Here is a 24,191-nt window from a genome sequence, read left to right as displayed (position 1 = left end):
GTAATTTCTCATTCACCTATATAAGGGAGGCTCAACGTCCAGGTAATCCATCAGATTCAGACTTGTTTTACTCCACAACTAAGAAACATACTGACTTAGGCATCGGAGGGTTTTCTGCAGGTACCCCCCCTTCTCCTCAAGCGGACGGTCAAACTCTAGGTCAACGCTCGAAGGAAGCTTCTCGATTGTTCCCAGGTCAGCTCCCGCTCCAGTCCGCATTCATTGTTGGGTCAAACTCCTTTACGGAATTTTTCACCTCCAACTCTAGGTCAACGCTCGAAGGAAGCTTCTCGATTGTTCCCAGGTCAGCTCCCGCTCCAGTCCGCATTCATTGTTGGGTCAAACTCCTCTACGGAATTTTTCACCTCCAACAAGAAGTAATAAAGAAGAACTGATAAGCAAGGAGGAAGTGACGATGAACATTCATGTAAAAAAAAATGTTTTTTTTTAATTATATAAAAAGAATAAATAAGGAAAAAAAAAAGTAAAGGGTAAATTGGTCATTTTAAGTTCAAAATTGCCACCTGGCAACCTCCGTTACGGAGCTAACGGCTCTAAGTACCTATCTTCGGTCGGGTTGAGAACCTCAGGTACCGTATTGATATTTTTTGAAGTTCAGGTACCAAAAGTTATAAGGAGGCAAAGTTCGGGTACCGTACGGACCATTTTCCTTATTAACAACAAGTTTTACTCCATTATTCAATGATTTACAACAGAATTGGCATAAGAAATGTAATTTTTGATACTGCAAATATTTGCTATGGTGGAGAGTAGGACAACTAAGAAAGACTACATACCGTGTGGCGGACAGTGGTGATCAAGACCTGTAATGCTTGCTTTGTTTTTTCACCTACAAAATCAGAATATCAGTAACTAAAAATTGCATAACATCACTACAGAACATCAGTACACAAAAATACAGCTAAAATCTTCAATTTCATAGGAGTGATACGACTCATCTCTAATCAAACCAAAGCAGCAGATTATCAAAATTTTAAACTATCCACAGTCACATAATCATCGATCTCTTATATAGCTAGTACGTCCAAAAAACATTCACTACAAAAAACCTTCAAGCTTCAAACAAGCATTCATTACCTAAAGCGTCAAAATTAAAAACAGAAACTTCAAGCTTCAAAGTTCGAACAAACATTCACTACCTAGAGCTTCAAACAAACATGATTTATAAGGCAAACAATTACGGATTGAGGAGACTGGGCGATCAGAGACTGAAGGAAGGAGAAAACCAATTACGGAAAACTGAAAGCTAACACCTTTCACATAAACTAACCAAAATAAAAACTGGAAAAGGAAAACGAAGACAACCCATATGTGCTTCCAGAACACATCTCATCTCAGAACCCCCAAACTTCTTTTCACTCTTTTCAAATCCAACAACTAAATAAACAAGCAAAAACAGCACCTTGATCAAAACCCACCTTCAGCCAATTAAAAGGAATGAACAATCTGCTTACCGAGGCAGTTTCACACTGAAAGGTTAGGGACTGAAACCAAAAGCAAAAGGAAAACCAATTAGGGATTGAGGGTGTTCCAAAAATCATACAGAAAACAATCTGCTTAGTGCTTATCGAGGGAGACGGCGAGGACGCGAGGGAGACGGCGAGCCAGTGATGACTGAAGAACTGAGTGGACTAGACGAGATCGACGATCGACGATCGGCGAATGGATTAGGTTAGGAATGAGTTAGGTATTAGGAGTTTAGGACTGAATGAGTAAATGAAGGACGAGGTCGGGCTACTAGGTATTAGGGTTTCTTCGTGTGTTCAAAACGTCGCCGTATAAGGTAAGTTCGGGGATCCCCAAAAAGACGTCGTATTAGGTAAGTTCGGTTCTCGGTTTGATTCGGTTTTTACTGGGCAGAAACCGAAAACCTAACCGCACATATTTGGTTCAGTTCGATTTTCGCACTTCGGTTCGGTTTTTTTTTCAGCCTCGGTTCGAGTTTTGGTGCGGTTTTTTTCGGTTTTCAGCTTCGCGAGTCCACCCCTAACTACTACCAGTAGTCCGTTACATTAAGTAGACTTGTTTGATTCACATGTAAAACTGACTTCATTCATTGATGTTCTAATTTCAAACTACTCTTTTTCTGTATCGCAGTAAATTTACTTAATGTATATATCGCTCCATCCTTAAGAAGTTGTCACACCCACCGTTTAGAGAGAGAAAAAGATGATTTAATAGAAAAATTGGAATTGAACTATAAATACTAGTACCAGAGCATGGAGAGCCACTGAGCAGAGTCGGCGACTCATTTCTAGGCTTCCTTCGCATTAGCCTCTTTGCCATTGCTACTTCCATAGGTTCCTTCGTCTACGTTCTTCATCCGAAACCTAATTCCGTCTTCTGCAATTGGTACGTCTCCCTAATCCGAAGCGACTTTGATCATCTCCGTTAATCTAATCTGAAAATTCCTTTTCCCTGGGACTTTTTTGGCGGGAAAATTGGCATGGAAATCAAATGACTGTGTGAGTGTTTGTGCAGCGATGGAGAACCTTCACGGCAACTCGAGAGTTCCGAAATTGAGCCCGCAGCACTTGATGAAAGGAGGAAGCTTCGAGAATGCGGAACTCGACTCGCCGCTCCTCAGGTACCTGCGATGCTCTCAGTCGCCGGTCGACGGCTTCAAGCAGCGGCGCCACCCGTTCTCTCCGGTGGAGAATCTGATGGCGGCGGCGAGGTCTTCACCGGTGAGAACGGTGCCGAGGGAGGAGGTCCTGGTGATGGACGGCGTTTTGGTCACCAATGGAAAGAGGAGTTCGAGGTCGGGTGGTTCTGGTTCGCCTTCATCTACTTCTTCGGATTCTTTGGGGAAGACTCTCTACAAAGGCCAGGTCTTCATCTCTTTCTCTCTCACTGGTTCATCGATTCTAATTTTGTTTTCTTAGTAATTATCTGTTTAGCTATCAATGAATAATGATCCAAGTATTGTATTGGCATCATCATCAACGGATTTGTGAGAAGAAATTAGTAATTTCCTTTCTATTCACTTGAGTTCTTTTGTTTTGGATGGAATCTAACATATGGTTTAGGTACACTAGGTGCTAGAATTTTCTGATTGCAAGATGCAATCTGGATACATTTTAGTTTAGGGTTCTTGCACTTAAACCAAATTCGGTTAAGCATCTTGAGCTCAAATTCAGCCATCATTGTATGTCTGTTGTTGCGTGAATAGATTTTGCTGCTGTTCTTTGATTTACTCTGCTACTTAAGCTTGTAACTGCTCGTAGAACTTTAGAATTTACCAAACTGGATCATTAGCTCGATTAGTCGATCAGTAGTCCAAAAGCAGAAAATGTTGTTACTTACTGCCTTAAATAGCATATTCGACTAAATACTATTTGCAAGTTAACAAGTCCTTGAGATTTCAGATGCTGCTGTTGTCAGTTTAATACTTTAGATGATATCCCATTAATAGCTTCTTCTGACTTGTGAAATATGTATGAGAAACAGTCTTAGTTTTTTGCCACTCATTCAGTAACATGTTAGGAAGAGGGTAAGTACAAATAGATGCAATGGTCAGTAAAACCTCACCCAAAAAAATATGTTGTTACTTGCTGCCTCTAAATGCCACAACATTCAAGTAAACAAGATTGCAACATTTCAATTCCTTGAGATTTCAGATGATGGTATGGTTTGTCAAAAGGATGGTCCATTAAGAGCTTGTTCTGACCTTACAAATGAATAATCTATGAGAAACAATGTAATTTTTACCACTTGTTTGTCTACAAGTGAAGAAGAGGGGTAGTTAATAGGTAAGCAGTGTTTCTGTTGGACCTCTACTTTCAAATTATTTTGGTAGTTTCTTTGCTCTGCTTCTTAAGCTTTTACTTAAGATATGCCGTGAAAACTGTAAAGCTTGTTGTTCTAACTATTCTTTGGGATTTCTAACAATTCTGTGGTTAGTTAAATGATGGTCCACCAAAAGATTGTTTTGACTTGTGAAATGTATGAGAAAGATTCATTAGTGAGAAGTAGGTGGTATGGTAAGGTTTGAGATTAGTGTGGAAAAATACAAAGGTTGAAGTAAGAGACTTGTCCGCATCAAGTACAGCTAGTTTCTTGTTGCACACTGATTATCCTGGGGTCCATTTAAACTCTAATTTGGAAGTGCTGTTTTCTTTCTGAGTTATAAAAATATGAACAAAGATTTAGTTCCCTTTTTTTTGTTATGTATCACATTAAGATGTGGCAGTACTGGAAGTCTTCCTGTCACTGTCAATCAAAATTGTCATAGCTAATTATCAAGTTGGGGTGATTTACATGTTATATCAGTGTTGCAGGAAAACTGTAAAACTATAATTTGTTATGTAGAATTAGGTTGTTTGATCTAGAAAATGGTTCTCTACATTTATCATCATATGATCTTGGGATTGATCAAATTGGCCTTTTAAAATTGTGAAAGCTGTTACTGCAGAAGTAATTTCTACTTATGTGCCATCTGTCCCTGAGCTGTTGGTTGGTGCTCAATTTAAAAGTTGTATCTTGAGTGATGATAGAACTGATAAGGAAGTTAAGGACAGTTTACCTATTTTCACTGAAAGTCAACAACAGCTTATGTTCCATCTGTCCATGAGCATCATCCTAGTTGGACTACTGACTTTAATTAGTCATCAGAAGGTTAGATTGTAATTGTTAGTTAATGATTTAGTATGATTGTATTTAAGTAGTCAGTGCAGTTGTAAAACAATTTATGTAGTTAAGGTTCTTTACAAAACATAATGCTCTCTCTAAATCTCCAGAGCCTTTTTTACCGCTGAATATTTCGATCCCGCATTTCTGTGAGAACTAGGTTGGTGGTATGGTGCCTTGGATGATTTTCTGAGTGTTTGTTTTAATACATTGGTTATGCATCCTTTATATTTTGCCAAATCTCACTGGTGTCTTGAGATGATTTGTATGGTGAGGACTTGACCAAAGTTTGATTTTCTTGCATTTGTCTTGACCATTGCCTATTTTTTTTGCAGTTTGTACTTGGAAAAGAAAATTTGCGTCCAACTCGTTTTCCTGGCAAGAACAAATCTGAGGTTAGCAATCAGACAACGGTAGTTAGCTGCCAAATTTGACATAATCAACTACTGAAATTGCCATTTTTTTCTTCTATTTTTGTTTCTCTGGGCACAGTTGTGCAAGTCTACACCTAGATCAGGATCATGCACACCCAGCTCAAAGTCCCGCCTTGTCTATCAGATCATGGCATCAGCTGTTACTGAAGCAGCAGCAGCAGCAGCAGCAGCCTTGTCTCCAAAACTGAATAGGACCAGCAAGACCCCCATTACTGTTATCTGCTGCAGAGACTGGTCACCCCAAGATGATGGCATTGAGGTTGTCTTGCCTTCTTCAACTGAAAAACCTCCATCAAAGGCAGATGTAGATGAGTACATCACTGCTTCTCTGTATGGTCCTACTACAAGAAGGAGATTGTCAGTGTTTGCTGAAATTTGCCCAGAGTAGTAACCTGTTTGCTGAAAGCTTCCACTTCACACAAAAAGGTATATTGTACATTCGTCCTGTTTGTTTTCGGATTAGATCCCTTTTGCACCTCATTGTTCCTACTTACTGCTTATATTCTAGCGCGTAGACTGGGATTAGATTGAGCAAGATTGTTGCCAACTATACTTGTAGAGGGCCTCCTTGATGATTGGTTACCATAGTACTTGATCACCAACTATGGTGCATAATATCTGGATAGCATGACCTATTTCGGTACTTAAAGTTGATAAAGGATAATGAATTACGGACATGGATCTCTTGTTGCAATTTCTATGGATTTGATAGTTTCCCCTGTTTGATGTATTGTATGTGGCTGCAAGAGTGAATCCTTTCAGATTGTGATTGGGACTTGTTTTATGGTGGAAACCAAACAAAAAGAAATAAAATAAAATAAAATAATCTGTGCTTTTCTCACTAATGTTATTACTAACGAAGTATGTACCATGCTTCTTTTGTTTTTCTCCTCCAAATGATCTCAGAATTTCATTCGACAAACATAGCTAGTAGATCACTTGAAGAATCCCTACGTATAACAATTTCGCTTCTGGGAGTGTGACTAGCCACCACTTTTTTCGAGCCAGTTGATCTTTAATATTCACAACAAATAATATTAAGTGAAATCGCAGTTTTCTATCAATAATTGGATCTCCTTTTATTTGCAACTCCACACGAGTCACATTTGAGAATGGGAGTCCATAATTTAGTAAAACATTTTGATAAGGTGGTTTCTATATCACATGGGCTGCCAAAAAAGGTAAGATCTAACTAGGATGTCAAAACATATCAAAATATGGTATACTAGGCATTATTCATTCAAAATGACGAATCAATAATTTCAATGTCAATCTACTTCAACAGGTTTAGCCTAATTTTTTATGAGGCATGCTAGCTACCATCCCCTTCCACATTTTCCTTTCAACCTTCTCTACTCAACAAATGACATGTGGACTACCACTTTAAACTCAATATTTATTACATTGAATAACTAATTCTATTTTTTCCATGTCTGCCCTTCTAATAAATGTCTCACATTTTTTTTTTCTATATTTTACTTTGACTTTGTAGTATATTTAAGTTATTTTGTATTTCTTTTTTCTTAATTAATTTTGCATTTTTTAATTGTTATTTTGACAATCTGGGTTGTGATTTTTTTCTTTCTGGGTTCATCTAGGTCAAACTTCCCCATACCTATCTTCCCTTTCTCTCAAATCTTTCTTTATCTCTTTTTATTTGCATTCCCATTTTTAAATCTTCGTTCAATCAAATCTTTTTTTTGATCTCTTTCTTTTTCTCTAGCATCCACTCTGAAATCCATTCCCATTTTTTAATCTTCATTCAATTTCATTTATTTGGCGGGGGAAATGAAATTGAACAAAGATTTTAAAAATTGTTTTATTTTATTTTATTTTATTTTTTTAAGAAATTGAGCTAACTGAACCCTTTCACCAGGCATACCATTACTCTTCCACCACTCATAGAAACCACATATGGAAGAGCTTCTATTTATTCGGTTGAATTGTTGGCTGACCCATGTTTGTGTTGTAATGATTATGAAGTATTAGTACCATACAATAGTGAGTTTCTTTCTGTAACCAATCTTGCATATTTTAGATAAGGGGATGATAGTCATGATACTTGGACTCAAATAGGTGATGAAAGTTTCGCTAGCAAAGTTAGATGGCGATTAAGAGTATTGGAAGTGATGTTTTACTGGATAATAATAATGCAAGCTAAAAAGAAAAAAACCACAACCCATATTGTCAAAATAACAATTAAAAAATGCAAAATTATTTAAGAAAAAAGAAATGCAAAATAAATTAAACATCCTACAAAGTCAAAGTAAAATATAGAAAGAAAAAAAAATGTGAGACATTTATTAGAAGGGCAGACATGGAAAAAATAGAATTAGTTATTCAATGTAATAAATATTGAGTTTAAAGTGGTAGGAGAATCCACATGTCATTTGTTGAGTGGGGAAGGTTGAAAGGGAAAGGTAGCTAGCATATATATATTTTTTTTATTGAGATATTTCTTCACTTTACTATTACTCTTTCTATCACCTAGATTATGAGAAATACAAATAGCGCATTTGTTTTTAGGGAGATACCCTAATGAAGAGTTTCTAATCAACGGTTGTGAGACCCACTTTTCAATTACATTTCAGTAGATCAACCGTTAGATGTTTAGATATTCATAAGTAGATCACTTATGAAAGTTTTCTTTCAAATTGCTAATTGTTAAGGTACATACTAGCTATAATAGATCAACGGACGAATCAAATATGTCAAAGCTAAACCTTTCATGTTCATAAATGATAAATTGTGATTATGAATGTCTTAAAGATTTTTAATTTGGTTGAAAATTTGTATAAATAACCTACTCGTAATCATGTAAATATCTAACGGTTGATTTACTGAAATTTAATCGAAAAGCGAGCCTCACAACCATTAATTAAAATGTGCTCATTTTAATGTTCCTTATTTTAACAACCGGCAGAGTTTACGAATCTTAGTTGACATGTTCCACGATTTAAAATGTCAATCGAAATTTTGCTCGAGCGTGCGAATTTTTGGAGGGAATTACCCTTATTACGAAGCGGGTACGGGTTCATCAAACCTCAATTTCCACCGTTATAAAAAATTAGACTTACCCGGTTTGAAAAATTAACGGCCATAAATGGCTCCCTCACGCAGGACAAAGAAAATGACGAACCCCGTGTGAAAGGTAACAGAGACAATTTGAACCTCCCCACGCTCCTCATTTCTTCACAGAGAGAGTAGAGTGAGAAATGGATAGGGACGAACGAAGCGAATGGGAGGAGCAGTGCCGTCTGTACGAGGCCTACAACGAGCTCCACGGCCTCGCCCAAGCCTTCGACACTCCCTTCGACGCTCCCGCCGTCCTCGTCGTCGGCCACCAGACAGATGGCAAGAGCGCATTGGTCGAAGCCCTCATGGGCTTCCAGTTCAACCACGTCGGCGGCGGCACCAAGACCCGCCGCCCCATCACTCTCCACATGAAGTACGACCCGGACTCCCACTCCCCTCTCTGCCGCCTCGTCTCCGACTCCGACCCGGCCCAGGCCCACCCCAAGTCCCTCCAGGACATCCAGGCTTACATTGAGGCCGAGAACATGAGGCTCGAGAAGGAGCCTTGTCTCTTCTCGGCCAAGGAGATCATTATTAGAGTGGAGTACAAGTACTGCCCCAACCTCACCATTATCGACACTCCTGGCCTCATTGCTCCTGCTCCCGGCCCCAAAAATCGAGCATTGCAGGTCAATTCGAACTCGATTACGGTTATTCAAGTTCAATGTATGATGAATTTTATGCGAAATTGTGTGATTCAAACTTGATATGAGTGATGACATTTACGACCAACTTCGATATGAATGAGTAGTAATTTAGGGTGTAGGAGCATGTCCTGGCTGAATTGGAAGTGCAATGGTGGTTGATTGATGGTTGTTTTCAGGTTCAAGCTCGTGCGGTGGAAGCACTCGTACGAGCTAAAATGCAGCATAAAGAGCTCATTATATTGTGTCTTGAAGATTGCAGTGACTGGAGTAATGCAACTACGCGGAGGGTAGTAATGCAAGTATGTTGTCCTTCTTTTTGTTTTTAGGTGTTTTGTTGTACTGGCTTGAGTTTTGTTCAACTGTTTGAAGCCTTGAATCTTTGCCTCGGTCATGTGCAGATCGATCCTGAGCTCTCGAGGACTGTAATTGTTTCAACCAAGCTCGATACGAAAATACCCCAGTTTGCACGCTCATCAGACGTGGAAGTGTTTCTGTCACCTCCCACATGTATGCTCGATGGGTGCATCTTGGGAGACTCGCCTTTCTTTACTTCTGTGCCGTCTGGAAGAGTTGGTTTTGGACATGATTCGGTTTACAGATCTAATGATGAGTTTAAACAGGTGTTCTCGCTTATCTTGTGTTCATTTTGTTGAAAATCAATATTGAGGAGGGATAATGATATTCATTGTGTGTCCCGAGTTATATTTTGCCAATTAGAATTATTATCACTTATGAATCTAAATCCTAAGTTTTAGGTTGGATGTGTTACCTTATGGTGCATTTGTTGTGATATCTAATCCACTTTTACCCAGATGTTTAAGGTGGTTTCTGAAGTCACAATGGGGTTTATTTCTATCTAGTTGCTCACATGATTGTAACTTCTCGAAGAAATATTTTGTCATTAGTGATAATTTGGCTGCCAGAGAGTTATCTGTACTCAATATACTCTTTTCATAAGATGGTGTTGTTTTTCTTTTTAGTAAGCTGAAAAGCAGCAGTTTTGAAGTTATATAGAATATAATTAATTAAGATACTAATCCTCATATGATAATTTTTACAAATTATTTTCTGTGTACTTATGCAAGTCTTTTTTTTCCCTTATTTTGGATAAAACCTGGTATTTCTGAAGAGAGAAATGCAGTCCTACCCAAGACCTGAAATACGATTTTTGTTGTGCTGATATGACATTGATTGTAAAACATATAATGTTTGTAATATATTCTAATGCAGGCAATATCTGTAAGAGAAAAGGAAGATGTTGCAAGCTTAGAGGAAAAATTGGGCCGGTCACTGTCTGTACAAGAGAGAAGTAGGATAGGTGTAAGTAAACTTAGGTGTTTTCTGGAAGAATTGCTACAGAAAAGGTAATAATTTTTACTTTCCTGTTATGATCAAAATAACTTGCTCAACTCTTGACCTAAAATTTTCTGGGATTATATATTGCAAGGTACATGGAAAATGTACCACTGATCATTCCACTTCTTGAGAAGGAATACCGGAGTGCAACAAGAAGGATGAATGAAATAAATCAAGAACTCAGGTTCATAGTTAAACTCACAAAGCACTTTCTCTTAATGCAATTCACAGTATGATTTCAGTTTATTTCATTTCATTTGCTTAAACTGAATACACCATGACATGGGAAATGTATATAAAATCAACCTACTGCGAACATTTTTCATCGGTTTCTTTCTTTTATATTGGCTAGTTACTTAGATAGTTATGTTGCATTATTTCTTGATGCAGCACTTTGGATGAACTGAAACTAAAGGAGAAAGGGAGATTATTTCATGATATGTTCTTGACGAAGGTAACTTTAGTCGTGGCATTCTCCTTGACAAGAAGTTATAGGTTGTTATTAATTTCTTATTATCTTTTTGTGGTGGCTTATATATTGATATTTTTTACTAGAACTTTGGGTTTTGATACTTGAGAATGGCCACTTTACGAAATAGGAGTAGGACCCCTTTGAGATGTCCCCTCCATGGACCTCATGTTAGTTGTGGTTGAAAGTGGATAAAGGCCTTTTTTTCTAGAACTGTTGGGAGCGTTCCATTCTTTTCAGCGGCATCCTTCCGCATTGGAAAGATTTGCTTGAGCTAGTGTAATGCTTAGTTTGTAGTACTTCCGTGCTTATTGTAAAAGTCTCATTATCTTCTATGAAGTTTTCTTTTCTTCTTTATCAGTTTCTTATTTTGTTTTTTCCAGTGTTTGACATGCGTATTTGTTTGCTTTAAATAATGCTACTGTTATAGGTTTATCTTTACTGACAAAATTTGTTTTATACCTCAGTTATCATTGCTATTGAAAGGAACAGTTGTTGCACCACCAGACAAATTTGGTAAATCACTATTATGTTGCTTAACAGACTATGTATGCTAATGGTTACCAAGAAGGGAAAACTTTTCTTATCGTTGAAACCATCAAATATCAACATCAATTCCACTACCCGCATTTATAATCCTAATCTATTTTCATGTTGTGTTGTTCCTTGCCTGTTTTAATTTCCTTGTATCATCCTTTCCTTTTCAAGGAGAAACACTACAAGATGAGCGAACTAACGGAGGAGCATTTGTCAGTAGCGATGGCCTTCAGTTCCCTCACAAGCTTATACCTGTGAGTTAAAGAATTTTCTGATTGCAATTTTTCTGTTTTTTAGAATTTTATTCTTTTACGAACATATTTATTTATTTATTTTTTTGGAGTTTTGCATTCGTTGCATATTCTATTATTAAATTTATGTAAGTAAACCCTTTCTGATTAGTGCTATACTTTCTGTAACTTCTGGCACTGATTAATAAACCATGAGAAAAATCAGGCCACAGAATTGCCTGCCTTTCTCTGTTTATCTGATATCCTTTCTATAACTTTTTCTTCTGTTGTGGACGCCAACTGACATGAACCTTTTTAGACTTTATGTACGAATGTAAGAACTGTGTCCTATGTGTGTAGAATGCAGGAATGCGTCTCTATGGGGGTGCACAATACCATCGTGCCATGGCTGAGTTTCGTTTTGTAGTTGGAGGAACAAAATGCCCTCCAATTACAAGGGAAGAAATCGTGAATGCATGTGGAGTTGAAGATTTACATGATGGAACAAACTACTCTAGGTATTTATGCCTATATGATTTAGTCATACTCATACCTGTATAATTGATCATGTTTTTCCTTTTTTTTTTTCTTTTCTATATCTGTCACAATTGTGCTCTGAATTTTTCTTTACTTACTATTTATTTCATTTTCCTCTGATCTCTTTCACTTTTTGACTATACTTCTTATAAAACAGGACAGCTTGTGTAATAGCTGTTGCAAAGGCTCGTGATACATTTGAGCCTTTCCTTCATCAGGTAATGAACAGTTTCTCTGTATTTTCTACTTTTTTTTTATTTTCCTTTTTATCTTTTTCCTGTGACACATGTTCTGTGATGAGGGGTGCAATGTAGGTACTTGGTGTCATTTGCTATTAGAAGTTCAATTTATGAACAGAATCCTAATGTACATTTACAATCAATAAAAAGTTTGTGGCCAAAATCTCATGACCAATAAAATATAAAATAAAAATCTCTTTGTTAGTTAGTTGAATGAATGGGTAATATAATAGGTTACGATGAAAATAGGACACAGAAGAGTTTGACCGCCTTATGGGGTCCAAACCTTGCATTTCAAGGTCCCTACCAGTGGACGCTCCTCATTCAAATGAAGCACTGCATTGGCTTCATACATTGGATGAGGAGACAAGCTATTTTTGCTTCTAGGAGGAAAAGCAGGGGGTCTTTTGGAGGACAGGAGGAGTATTTGTGAGTGTATTGGCATTTGGGTGAGGGTTATATTGAAAAAAAGAAAAAAGATCTTGCATAGTTCTCTGACATGTGAGTGGGGTTTATGAAAAAAATAAAAATTGATCTTCCAAAGTGCTTCAATATGTGACTGAGGATGGAGATGTTTTTGTGACTCACCCAAGGATCAATGACTAGGCAGAGGAGAAAACGAATTGTGAAGAGAGAGAGAGAGATTTGCTTCTAAGTTCTAACTTCTGTACTAGATTGATTTTCCAATTTTGTGAACATTATATTTTTCTTCTTTAAATTCTACATTCAGTGTGCTATATCTAGATTTATGATGAATTAGACTGGATATATATATATATATATATATATATAGAGAGAGAGAGAGAGAGAGAGAGAGAGAGAGAGAGAGAGAGAGAGATAGCTTCTAACTTCTGTACTTGATTGATTTTTCCAATTTTGTGAACATTATATTTTTCTTCTTTGAATTCTACATTCATTGTGCACTATATCTAGATTTATGATGAATTGGACTGGATATAAAGTAAATAACTTGTATGACTGGCATATGCTGAGATGATACCAGTTGGAAATTTTGGGTAGGAAATTTGACTGGTTTCTGCTTGTTGCTAGCCATCTGTGGGAAAAATAATGTTTCTCTACTATTGCAGTTGGGTGGTAGACTCTTGCATATTCTGAAGAGATTGCTTCCAATATCTGTTTATCTTCTTCAGGTATGGGCTCCATAGTTGTATAGATTATGGTTTTTAAATATTGGATACATTTTCTAAAATTTTATGCAGTAAAACCTTGCAATTTCTTCTTCCTTCATACAGAAAGATGGTGAGTATTTGAGTGGCCATGAGGTGTTTCTCAGGCGTGTTGCCTCTGCATTCAATGACTTTGCAGAATCTACCGAAAGGGCATGTCGTGAAAAGTAAACTCCTTCACAGTTGATATCTCTTGTCTCTGGCTATTTATTAAGCAAACTCTTTGTTGCGTCTGCTCTCTCTCTGTTTTTTTTTTTTGGCAATAAACTAATAATTGGCGCTAGTCACCCCGTGAAAGACACCAAGGGGTCATATCCATGGGGTAGCTTCCAAGGACCCTTAAGAAAGACGTGAACTCCTGGACCTCTGCCAATGCAATCTGTGCCCTAACCTCTGCCAGGGCCGGGCGCCGGGGGGGGGGGGGTGTTTTAATAGATATATACAGAAAAGAAAATACCTACAAAAACTAGATCAACAGAGTCAAAGCTAATACAATTTTCAAATGTGATAAAAGAACCAGACATCTTGTATAACGGTTGTAAGGCATCACAAAATGTAAATAAACCAGTTACATTATCTATAATTTGTTCGGACCCCTTTCAGTCTGGTAAACTATGAATTTAGTGTGGAAGTATGCGATGTTCAAGTGTTCCCTTACATGAATACATGCCTAATGGCAAGCACTATCATTATCTTCAATTCAAGCTTCCAAACTGCAGATAGATTAATATGCAATTCACGGAATTAAGTTTGCTTCTCTGCTATTTCGTCTTTGATACCCAGAAATCCCCCCCAACCCATTACGTGGACCCAGGCTAAAAACTGGGCTTCCTGCTGAACCCTATCTTTAGGAGACAGGAAACTCTACAGGTAGCTAGATAGGCATTGTAAGGGGGTTCAAACCCCAGACTGTATGTAAGTAAACCGCCTGGCAATTTCGGTTAACTCCTAGTTAGGGCTCCTATGCTACTTATCATATGCAAAGACTTGCAAAGAAATTATAAGATATAATTTACTGATTGGTAAAATAACAGTGACTTGAGGTAATACAATCATCAAGAATTTTTTTATTAATGCTTGTTTATTCTGGTCTTCTTACATTGCTACATCCTCTGTTGTTAAATGTCTTTTTGCTGCAGATGTATGGAGGATTTAGTAAGCACTACACGCTACGTCACATGGTCTCTTCACAATAAGGTTGTCATAGTTGAATTTTTGAAAATGCTACTTGTTGTATGCTCTGATTTCAGATTGGTCTACTTTATTGAGATAGGAAATTAGGAAGATCTGATTGTGCCAGAAAAAAAGTATAGAAGGTAGAGCTAGAGCAATCAAAATACAGTTAAAAATGATGTCTAGTTGAACAATCTGGAAAACAAGAACAACTTGTTTTACTTATGGCTCAGTAAAAACAAAGAGCAACCTGTAATTGATTTTCCAGGATATGTTACTGGATGTCTGTTACAGGCTTACAACCCTTGTAGAATATTAGTTACGGATTAGACATAAGAACTAGAATGCATTGCTGCTGTACTGAATAACCTACAATTGTTTATTTTTTCATTTGTATTCTTGCTGTCTACGCATCAATTTCTTTTTGGAGTTATGCCTCTGTGGGGATCTTAATGTATGTCACGGAGCATAATCATTTATGAATTTGAGTGAGGATTAAGTTTCTTTTTTAATCCATATTTCATGCCATTTTCCTAATTCATAGAGAGGTACCCTGCAGAAAGGGAAATTCAAGTCTTGAAGTTTCACATGATTCCAATTTATTGAAATTGGACCGTCAGCAGTTTATTTCTGTAAATTTTTTATCCCCATACAATTTGTGTCTGACATCTCTTTGGATGCCTACTAGAATCGTGCTGGGTTACGTCAGTTCTTGGACTCGTTTTCTGGAACAGAACATACCACTGTGGGTGGTACTTCTGGTCTTTCTCAAGATTCAGCAGTTGGGTCAGTCGCCAATGAGAAGGACACCAAGTCACGGGCAGATGTGAAGCTCAGTCATCTGGCCTCTGGCAATGACTTGACTTCTATTCAAACTACAGAAACAAGGCTGGCTGATCTGCTAGATAGTACACTTTGGAATAGGAAACTTGCTCCTTCATCTGAAAGGATTGTTTATGCTTTGGTGCAGCAGATATTTCATGGCATAAGAGAATATTTCTTGGCCTCCGCAGAGTTGAAGGTATGTAATATTAATTAAAATTGATGAAGATATTTTATGTCCTGCTGCTTTGTAGATGATGTGGCTGTAGAATATGTGCAGTTCTCTGAACTTGAACATATTTGAATTGTTCAAGAAACATATTGGCTCACAAATTCGCATCATGGTTTTCATCAAAATTACAGTTTTTTTTTTACTACGTTTCCCTCTTGCTCTTTGGTTAAGGCTTGTGATTCCCTCAGAGCACCCATCTTGTCCTCTCTCTCTCTCTCTCTCTCCACATATATGTATATTACTGGGTGGGAAGGTAGGCAGCTGGTTCCCACAAAAATTCAAGAGCTTAGGTATTGATGGCAACTATTACCATTGGTTAAGAGAATGATAGATAATTTTCAATTTGCTCTTATATAAGAGAGGTGCGTGTCATTCTTCTAAAAAAAAAGAAAGAAAAAAAGAGAGAGGTGCATGTCATTGGACGATCTCCCAAATATAAGATGCCACTGATGAATTGAGTTTTTGGCAACTTTGTTTCAGTCTGGAAGCCAAAAGGCATCTTATATTTTATCTGCAAGAGCTTGGAATCTTTGTGGGATTAGAAACTGAAAGATGAGATAGCATCCTTCGAATCAAAGAATGTCACAGGGTATATGGTGTATAAGCATCAATTGAAAAGCATTTGAAATGGAAACCATCTCTTCCAATTTTTTTTCATACACTCCATCATCATAACCTAATCCAAACCCTAAAAAGAAGGTACTATCAGTTGCTGATGTGTATTTTTGAGATAGAACCTAAAGGAGAGTTTGATCTTGATGCATTGTAAAGAATCAGTTGTTTATATCAACATTAATCGAAGCATTGTTTTTATTCTGCTTCCATTATTTTCCATTAATTTTTATTATGGGTTTGTTGTCTTTTCTTGTCCTCACAGAAGTTCTTGTTGTTTCTAAGCTTGAGCTTGCCTATACAATGATTTATTACTATATCCCAATGGTTCTTGAAAATTCACATTTTTGTTTTGCAGTTCAACTGCTTTCTCTTGATGCCTGTTGTAGATAAGTTGCCTGCACTCCTTAGAGAAGACTTGAAATCTGCTTTTGAAGATGATTTGGATAATATTTTTGATATCACAAACCTGCGGAACTTATTGGGCCAGCGAAAGCGAGACGTAGAGGTTGAGCTTAAAAGGGTATATCTTTCTTCCACTTAACTTGTTAATTGGCTCTCTTCCTCACTCACTTGCTCTGCTGCTCACCCATTGCCAACATGCTGTTGGTCTTGCAGATCAAGAGGCTTAAGGATAAATTCAGATCACTACATGAGCAGCTGAGTTCGGTTAGACGCAATGCTAATGTCTTTTCTGACTCCAGTTGAGTGATTTTGGTTCGAACTTATTCATATGAGGAAGTAAAATTTGCTGGCTGAAAAATGGTATGGTTTCCCTGGTAGCGTGTTTATATGGAAGTGAGCATTAATGACATGGTTAGATTTAGAAGTGAAACTCAGTCCGAAACGAAAAATCTTATATGTTTGAATGGACAAATTGGCGTCCAATCGTCTATATATATTATATACCACTGATTGGATTAGTTTCAAATCGCTTAATCCATCCCTAGAGTACTTTTCTTGTTCATCTATTTAAATTGTCATTTCGTGATGTAAGCCACGGAGGCATCGATCCCAGACCTTGGCATATATTCACAAAGTGCAAACCCGGAATCATAAAAGTTTGGGCAAAAAGGGACTTGCAAACAACCACCTAGCTTTTGAGCTAGTGGTGTCTCTTTTGACAACAATGTTGAATGAGGTTCCAAGTATGAAGCCCCCCACCCCCAAAACTAAAAGAACATTTTGAAGTAAATATATGGATTATTGAGATTCATCGCACCTACTTTGCATGAAGGCCTTAGGTAGGTAGGTTGTACATATTGTCATCTGTGTATACGCATGTATAAGCATTCTTTATCCGACAATTTCATTAGAGAATAGATGCAGTTGTACTTTATGGAGCTCTTTTGATGCTGATTATAACATCTTCCAAATTTTCCTATTAAATATTGATGTCCAGTCTTTAAGACAAGGCTAGAAGCCAAGAACAAAGCCAGAGGTTATATAAAGACTAGTAATTATGAGCAAGTAATTATTGGTGTATAGGCACACTCGAACTTAAAATTGGTTCACGACCAAACCCATATTCATGTGTGCGACGTGGATGGCAAGAGGTGCATGATCTCAGCATGAAGTGGTGATGATGCTGACTCACATTATCAACTTTTTATTTCTAGGGTTCTTCTAAATAGTAAATACATATATACAGATTGTATCAATGTGGCACAGCCACTCACTCTTATTGCAGCTGCTTCAAGTACCAAGTCCTTTGTTCTACTCATTTGCCTTTTTGTTTTCTGTTTAACTCCTGTTTTACCCTTGTATAATACTCGAAGGAGAAATTGAGAAAAAGTACACCCAACAACCCCACCCATTGTAGGCACTCTTCCCCTTCCCTGGTGCCGGCCTACCCTCTCAGCAATGATGTTGAAATAATAGGGTTCAATCTACAAGAATCCGATGCTTGGAAACTCTTACATTGGCAGTTACTTCTTGAAATTACCTTTCTTTTTGTAGTTGTCGATCATTGTCCAATGTCACTGCCTGTATTATCTGTATAGAAGTTACGATCTCGTCGTTTGATGCCGAAAGTTTGACCAATGATCCACTGCTGAGTCATCCTTGCATCGCTATTTGCATATGCGATTGAAGATCTAATAATGGCACAATCAGTGTCAGTGGCGGACGCAGGATTATATTTATGTGGGGGCAAAATATTTTTAAAAGAAATAGAATGCGGACGTAAGACTATATTTATGTGGGGGCAAAATCTTTTTGAAAGAAATAGAATTTTGAAAGAAATAGAATGCGGATGCAGGATTATATTTATGTGGGGGCAAAATCTTTTTGAAAGAAATAGAATGAACCTTAATGAAAGATGGATTAATATTTGCTTTTAATACTTCCACAACTTCATAGTAAAAAATAAAAATCCAATCCATAAATATTTTGAAAACAAAAATGCATTTCTGAGCAAAACATAACTATAAATCAATATAACTCTAATTATATACAAGAAAAAAAAAAAAAAAAGGAATTTCCAAAAACAGAAGAAGAAGAGAATCGACAATCAACAATCTGCAAAATAATTAACAATACATGTAAAATAGACTAGAAAGAGAGTTTCTTTTATTCATTTCTTTTATGTTTGTCGGCCATCAAACACAGTTTTTTACTAATACTATATGTAAAAGTTTTGTATTACTCTAGAGTAGGGACTTTTATTGCTCTTCAACGGGGGCAATATTGTTGAAACGATTTCATTATGGTAAATACTATAAAGCAAATCAAACAAAACCAAAAAAATGAGTGGGAGTAGCTGCCCTCAGTGGGCCTTAGCTACATCCGCCACTGATTGCCATTATGCTTAACCGGGTTGAATACGCATGATTAAACAATTGATCATTTACAGGTCTACCTGTAAATGGACCGGATTTGGATCGGATCGACCTAAATCCAAATCCGTTTACTTAAAAAAAAATTCGATCCAAACCCGCTCCGTTAACCCGGCGGATTGTTGATAGCTCGATCCAAATCCGTATCCGCCGGGTTAACGGATGCCTGATCCGCTAATCCGACCCGTTATAATTTCAAATATTTTAAAATTTTAAATAGTAATATTAAATTTATATCATGATACCTAATAAGATATTAATAAAATATTAAAACAACATGAAAAGTATCACCAAAAGTAGAATTACATTATCAACATTCTTAATGCTTCTTGAAATCTTGGGTGATAGACTGTCTCTTAGATTTCTACAAAAAATTTGTATTAGAAATTCTTCATATTTTTATATTTTATATTTTTAAAAAATAATAATATATTAATAAAAAAATAATATTTTATTATTACAAAAACGGGCCGGATCATTAACGGATTGGATCGACCTAGATCCGTATTTGATCCGTTAAATAAACGGGTTAACGGATTCCGATCATTAACAGATCAACGGATCAAAACTTTCGATCCAAACCCGTCCAATAGTCACAGATCTGGAGCGGGTCCGGATCAAAATCCGGTCAATTTACAGGTCAACTTGTCAAAACACGATTAATAAGCGGTTGGGTTTAGATCAACTCGCCAATTTGCAAATAACCCGCTTAACCTAATACCTACGTTAAAATTCAAGAAATGTAAACATTTCTATTTTTTGTTTAAAGAAGTTTCTATTCTTTTTTTTTTTTTTTGAAACGAGAAGTTTCTATTCTTTATTTTGTAAACAATTTTGGTGGCACAGAAATATGTCCCACTCATTTGACAGCACTCAGTATCTAAACAGGTACGCAGATGCCCGCCGCCTTGCATCTCAGAGCACTTTTACCATCATCATCAACGAACCAATCAACTCCTCCATTTGTTATGAAAACCACCTTCTTTTTCACGTCACTCATTCACTCACTTATCTTCTTTTTTTTTTCCGTTGTTTTTGTCCTTCACTTCATCTCTCTCTCTCTCGCTTTACAGACGCTACAAATACCATCGTCAGCTGAAACTTCGTTTACACGCTAGCTACTATTCTTTTTCTTCCTCTTCTTCTTCTTGTTCTGGTTTCTTGTGATGGCAGATAACCCTTCTCAGCTCCCTCCTGGTTTTCGATTTTTCCCAACAGATGAAGAGCTCGTTGTCCATTTCCTTCAACGCAAGGCAGCTCTCTTACCCCTCCACCCCGATGTCATTCCTGATCTCGATCTCTGTCCATACGATCCATGGGAGCTAAATGGTACCATTAATCCAATGCATTCTTGTATATAACAAGACTGCTCTTGCCCTTATTTCGCTCCTTTACTATAATATGCTAATTACTTTGTTTACTGTACGAACATTAATACATATAACATGTACAGGTAAGGCTCTGTGTGAGGGTAAGCAGTGGTACTTCTATAGCAGGAGGACGCAAAATCGGGTTACGAGTAATGGATACTGGAAGCCATTAGGTACCGAGGAACCTGTCATATCTTTTACTTCTAACAACAAAGTTGGAATCAAAAGATACTTCGGGTTCTACGTGGGAGAAGCTCCTTTGGGGATCCAAACAAACTGGACAATGCATGAGTATCGTCTCTCTGCAGATTCTGATACTTATGCCTCTTCCTCCACCACTAGATCATCGAAGAGAAGAGGGCATCGGAAAGCAGTTAATGTAATCTCACTCGCACTATCAAATAGCTAGCAAACTAACTCATTTACTGTACGAAAGATTGTGATGTGTATTTTCATCGAGCATAAGTCTACGTACAACATACGTGCCATGAACTGATAAACTTTTGCAAAACATTTCTCAGGAATATAGCGGATACGTGTTGTGTCGAGTTTATGAGTGCGACGAAGATGAGGACGATGATGGGACAGAGCTTTCATGTTTGGACGAGGTGTACTTATCTTTGGATGATCTTGATGAAATAAGTTTTCCAAACTAAGATAGGAAACGTACGCAAGATCGAGAGAGGTGAGAAGGGAAAGAAGAAGATGATTTGATAGACCTAACTATGTGCGCGTACCCCATTTTCCATTATGAAACTTTATCCAATTGTATTATTATTTCACTACTACTACTACTGCAACTAGCTAGGCTAAGCTAGTAAAAATCTTGTAAATAAATTCCATTACATGCACTTCGAGTGGCAACTAACTATGGTCTTCATTTGCAAGTTGGCAGAATCAGAAAATGACAGTGTCGGAGAATTCTGATTCACTATCAACGATTATTATAGTGTCGTTACCCATTCCGTAATATATATATATATATATATATATATATATATATATATGTATGTATGTGTGTGTGTGTCAGACAAAAAAAAGTGCATATATAATAAGTCACACACACATATGAATGGGTGACTAATATATGGCCATTCTAGAGGGGAATTCTTTTTTCTGGCCATTTTAAGGGATCGCTTATTAGACCAATTTTTCGGTAACAGATTGGCATCTCAATCGTTAAGTTTTTAGGTTTTTATGAGTAGATCCACTACAAGAAAAATGACCTTTTGCAAGGAATGTTTTCCTTGTAAAAAACTGAAAATTCGTTGCATTAACCCAAATGCAAGGAATATTCCTTGCATTTGAGTCCTTGCAAAGAGGCCCTTGCAAAAGAGCAAATACAACAACTTGAAAATTCCTTGCATTTGGACAATCATTTGCAAGGAATTTGTCCTTGCATTTTACAATTTGGGGTCCACATTACTGACCATATGTAAGGATAATTCCTTGCATTAAACTAGATACAAGGAATTTTCACTATTTTCCTAAATGCAAGGACTCATATACAAGGAAATTTCCTTACATTTTTGTAAAAGTATGAGTGTGCAAATATCAAATGCAAGGAAATTTCTTTGCTTGTTGGTCTTTGCATTTGCTTTTGCGTAAGCTATTGCAAGGAATTTGAGAACTTCCATTCCTTGAATAATTTTTTTTTCTGATTAAATATAAATTGATTTTCCAACAAATAAAAAAAAAACAAAATAAACTGAATATAAAAGAAATTCTTCATATTTCACATTAAATAACTGTTTCATATATAATCAACTTGTTCATTTGTACATCAAAAGTTAGAAGTTACGCAGCCTACATTAGCTGCACTAAGCTAATTAGATGTCCTATATGTGTTGAGACTTTGAGCTGAGTGAAGCACAAGGTCAAAACTCAAGTGAATCCACTAAAGTTCTAATATACTAGTTATGTGTCAGCTTGCATTACTCAAAAGGGACACATTGAATTTGCTTGAGTATTGCTAGACAGTACCATAATCAAGGTAAAAAGCTATAACTGCACAAAAAGGGACATCAGACCAAAAGTCTAGCAAATGCTCACCCAAACTACTCAAGCAAAGTCTTCGAAGTTGGTGCTAGGATGGGGGAAGTGATCCTCACTCATCTGCCCAGGAGATTGCCTCAATCAACATTCCACTTGAGCTTTCAGTAGTCCATTTTGTTCCTTCATACTGAGCATGTTAAAGGTAAGTTGGTCGATAAGATCACGCAATTCAGCTACCTCAGAATTGTTGCCACCACATGCAGATACTATGCATATGTTAGAACGTATGTGAGGGACGTTACCAATGCCATGGATCATCCTACCCTTCCTCCCAAGCTCCTTAGCCATTATTGGGTACCCAGCTTCCAAAGTCAGTTTGATAGAATCATGTGCAGTACCCTCATGTGCCTCTTGGTACAACTTCTCTATAAGGGCATTCCTCTCAGCCTCCGTCTTCTCCTACACAAATAGAATTAATATATAGATAAATAAAATCAAATAACATAACTAAGGGCCCAAATTTAAGAAAGATGCCCAGATTATTTAAGAAAGATTTGGCAATAACCACTTTGATCTTCTTGGTATGAGAAAATTTTATGTACATAAGTACACTAGCTTTGTTCTAGTCTCTGTTTTCGTTCATTAATTGCACATATCTCCATATTCGATACATCCATTTGCAAATGAGGTTGACATTATATTATCATATTTTCAACTTGTGCAGAAATCAGGCTTAATAAATACCCGTTGAATAGGATACTATCACCAAAACAAAGTCAAGTTCTGGATATAAAAGTCAAGTTACACTTTTTTTTTTTGGTCAAAGATATTCATTAAAAGCTGGGAAGCAGCCCAACCAAACAACTAATAAGAAAGATACATTGAGTATGTCTATATTTAAGAAAGATGCCCATATCATTATTATGCAACTAATAAGATAAAAAAGAATGACAGATATCAAGATAGATGATAAAGAGATTGGCCAAATGATTTACATTCATTATCCATGATTAAATACAACGATCTAGTAAGAGATTAATGAGTTAATTTAAAGGCCACAAGGAGTGGAGGGCTGAGATCATCACCAACACAATCTTTATGCAGTATACACAACCTAAATTGAGTTAAGTGACTTACATATTTGTTCTTGGCAGCCTCATTGATCCATTCTTGATTATTATCCTTGTGTTTCTCTCTCCCCAATTCTGTATGAGTGACAACTCCTTCCCACCCTCCATTAAACAAATACACACACACAGACACACACACACACACACACACACACATATATATATATATATATATATATTAATAATGAGTTGACTGCCCATTTAAGAGTGGCTTTTGAACTTGAAACTAATTCATGTTTACCTTAGAGGCCACCAAAGCATGTTGAACGTATGGCCGTGCACCAGCACTATGAGTATGTTGTTGCATACTTGCATATACCTGTTAGCAGAATTCTTTTCCGCAATCTTCTTCATTATGCAAATAATTATCAATCAAATCTATAAAAGTTCAATTAGAATAAATGAATAATAAAACCAAAGAAATTAATGAATCCATACAATGCAAGACTGGTTGGTGTATATGTTGTCACAAAGCTAGTGCCAATGTGAGACAGATCTCTCATTCCATAAATCTGCATTAGGCAAGTTTGCTCTTCCTTGCTCAGGTGAGCCAAATGCTTTCCACTCCTTTAGTCGAGTCTTGAATTGGGAGTAAGCAGTTTTTGGAACCCACATAAGCAACAACAGCTGGATCAGTTAAGTCCACTGTAAAGAACACC

At 37.0% G+C, this 24,191-nt stretch overlaps 3 protein-coding genes across 3 annotated transcripts; all 3 read left to right on the top strand.

Moving 5' to 3' along the window:
• Positions 1-2,212: 2,212 nt before the first annotated feature.
• LOC112180371 lies at positions 2,213-5,926 on the top strand. The gene is made up of 4 exons (XM_024318898.2): positions 2,213-2,373; positions 2,503-2,852; positions 4,986-5,045; positions 5,143-5,926. Exons 2-4 carry the CDS (start codon positions 2,505-2,507, stop codon positions 5,470-5,472), a joined length of 738 nt encoding a protein of 245 aa, XP_024174666.1. The 5' UTR covers positions 2,213-2,373; positions 2,503-2,504; the 3' UTR covers positions 5,473-5,926.
• Positions 5,927-8,228: 2,302 nt separating this feature from the next.
• LOC112180078 (dynamin-like protein ARC5) lies at positions 8,229-17,146 on the top strand. The gene is made up of 16 exons (XM_024318592.2): positions 8,229-8,788; positions 8,983-9,105; positions 9,205-9,426; positions 10,037-10,170; positions 10,254-10,346; positions 10,553-10,616; positions 11,099-11,147; positions 11,340-11,422; positions 11,759-11,916; positions 12,093-12,153; positions 13,263-13,325; positions 13,428-13,528; positions 14,501-14,558; positions 15,223-15,555; positions 16,559-16,723; positions 16,819-17,146. Exons 1-16 carry the CDS (start codon positions 8,300-8,302, stop codon positions 16,906-16,908), a joined length of 2,286 nt encoding a protein of 761 aa, XP_024174360.1. The 5' UTR covers positions 8,229-8,299; the 3' UTR covers positions 16,909-17,146.
• A 2,993-nt stretch (positions 17,147-20,139) lies between these two features.
• Positions 20,140-21,323, top strand: LOC112180571 (NAC domain-containing protein 104). Its single transcript, XM_024319124.2, has 3 exons — positions 20,140-20,366; positions 20,491-20,786; positions 20,929-21,323. The coding sequence occupies exons 1-3, from the start codon at positions 20,204-20,206 to the stop codon at positions 21,061-21,063; spliced, it is 594 nt and encodes a 197-aa protein (XP_024174892.1). The 5' UTR covers positions 20,140-20,203; the 3' UTR covers positions 21,064-21,323.
• The last annotated feature ends 2,868 nt before the right edge of the window (positions 21,324-24,191 follow it).

The sequence above is a fragment of the Rosa chinensis genome, chromosome 7, assembly GCF_002994745.2.
Source record: "Rosa chinensis cultivar Old Blush chromosome 7, RchiOBHm-V2, whole genome shotgun sequence".
Taxonomy (NCBI): domain Eukaryota; kingdom Viridiplantae; phylum Streptophyta; class Magnoliopsida; order Rosales; family Rosaceae; genus Rosa; species Rosa chinensis.
The sequence above is the reverse complement of the archived record's forward strand: the minus strand, read 5'-3'. Positions and strand labels throughout refer to the sequence as shown.

Coding starts and splice junctions, on each gene's coding strand:
- LOC112180371 (XM_024318898.2), top strand. CDS start 2,505: ATGGAGAACCTTCACGGCAACTCGAGAGTTCCGAAATTGAGCCCGCAG. Junction 2,853..4,985: donor AGACTCTCTACAAAGGCCAG/GTCTTCATCTCT, acceptor TTTTTTTTGCAG/TTTGTACTTGGAAAAGAAAA. Junction 5,046..5,142: donor CTGGCAAGAACAAATCTGAG/GTTAGCAATCAG, acceptor CTCTGGGCACAG/TTGTGCAAGTCTACACCTAG.
- LOC112180078 (XM_024318592.2), top strand. CDS start 8,300: ATGGATAGGGACGAACGAAGCGAATGGGAGGAGCAGTGCCGTCTGTAC. Junction 10,171..10,253: donor GAAGAATTGCTACAGAAAAG/GTAATAATTTTT, acceptor ATATATTGCAAG/GTACATGGAAAATGTACCAC. Junction 15,556..16,558: donor TGGCCTCCGCAGAGTTGAAG/GTATGTAATATT, acceptor TTTGTTTTGCAG/TTCAACTGCTTTCTCTTGAT.
- LOC112180571 (XM_024319124.2), top strand. CDS start 20,204: ATGGCAGATAACCCTTCTCAGCTCCCTCCTGGTTTTCGATTTTTCCCA. Junction 20,367..20,490: donor CGATCCATGGGAGCTAAATG/GTACCATTAATC, acceptor TAACATGTACAG/GTAAGGCTCTGTGTGAGGGT. Junction 20,787..20,928: donor GGCATCGGAAAGCAGTTAAT/GTAATCTCACTC, acceptor AACATTTCTCAG/GAATATAGCGGATACGTGTT.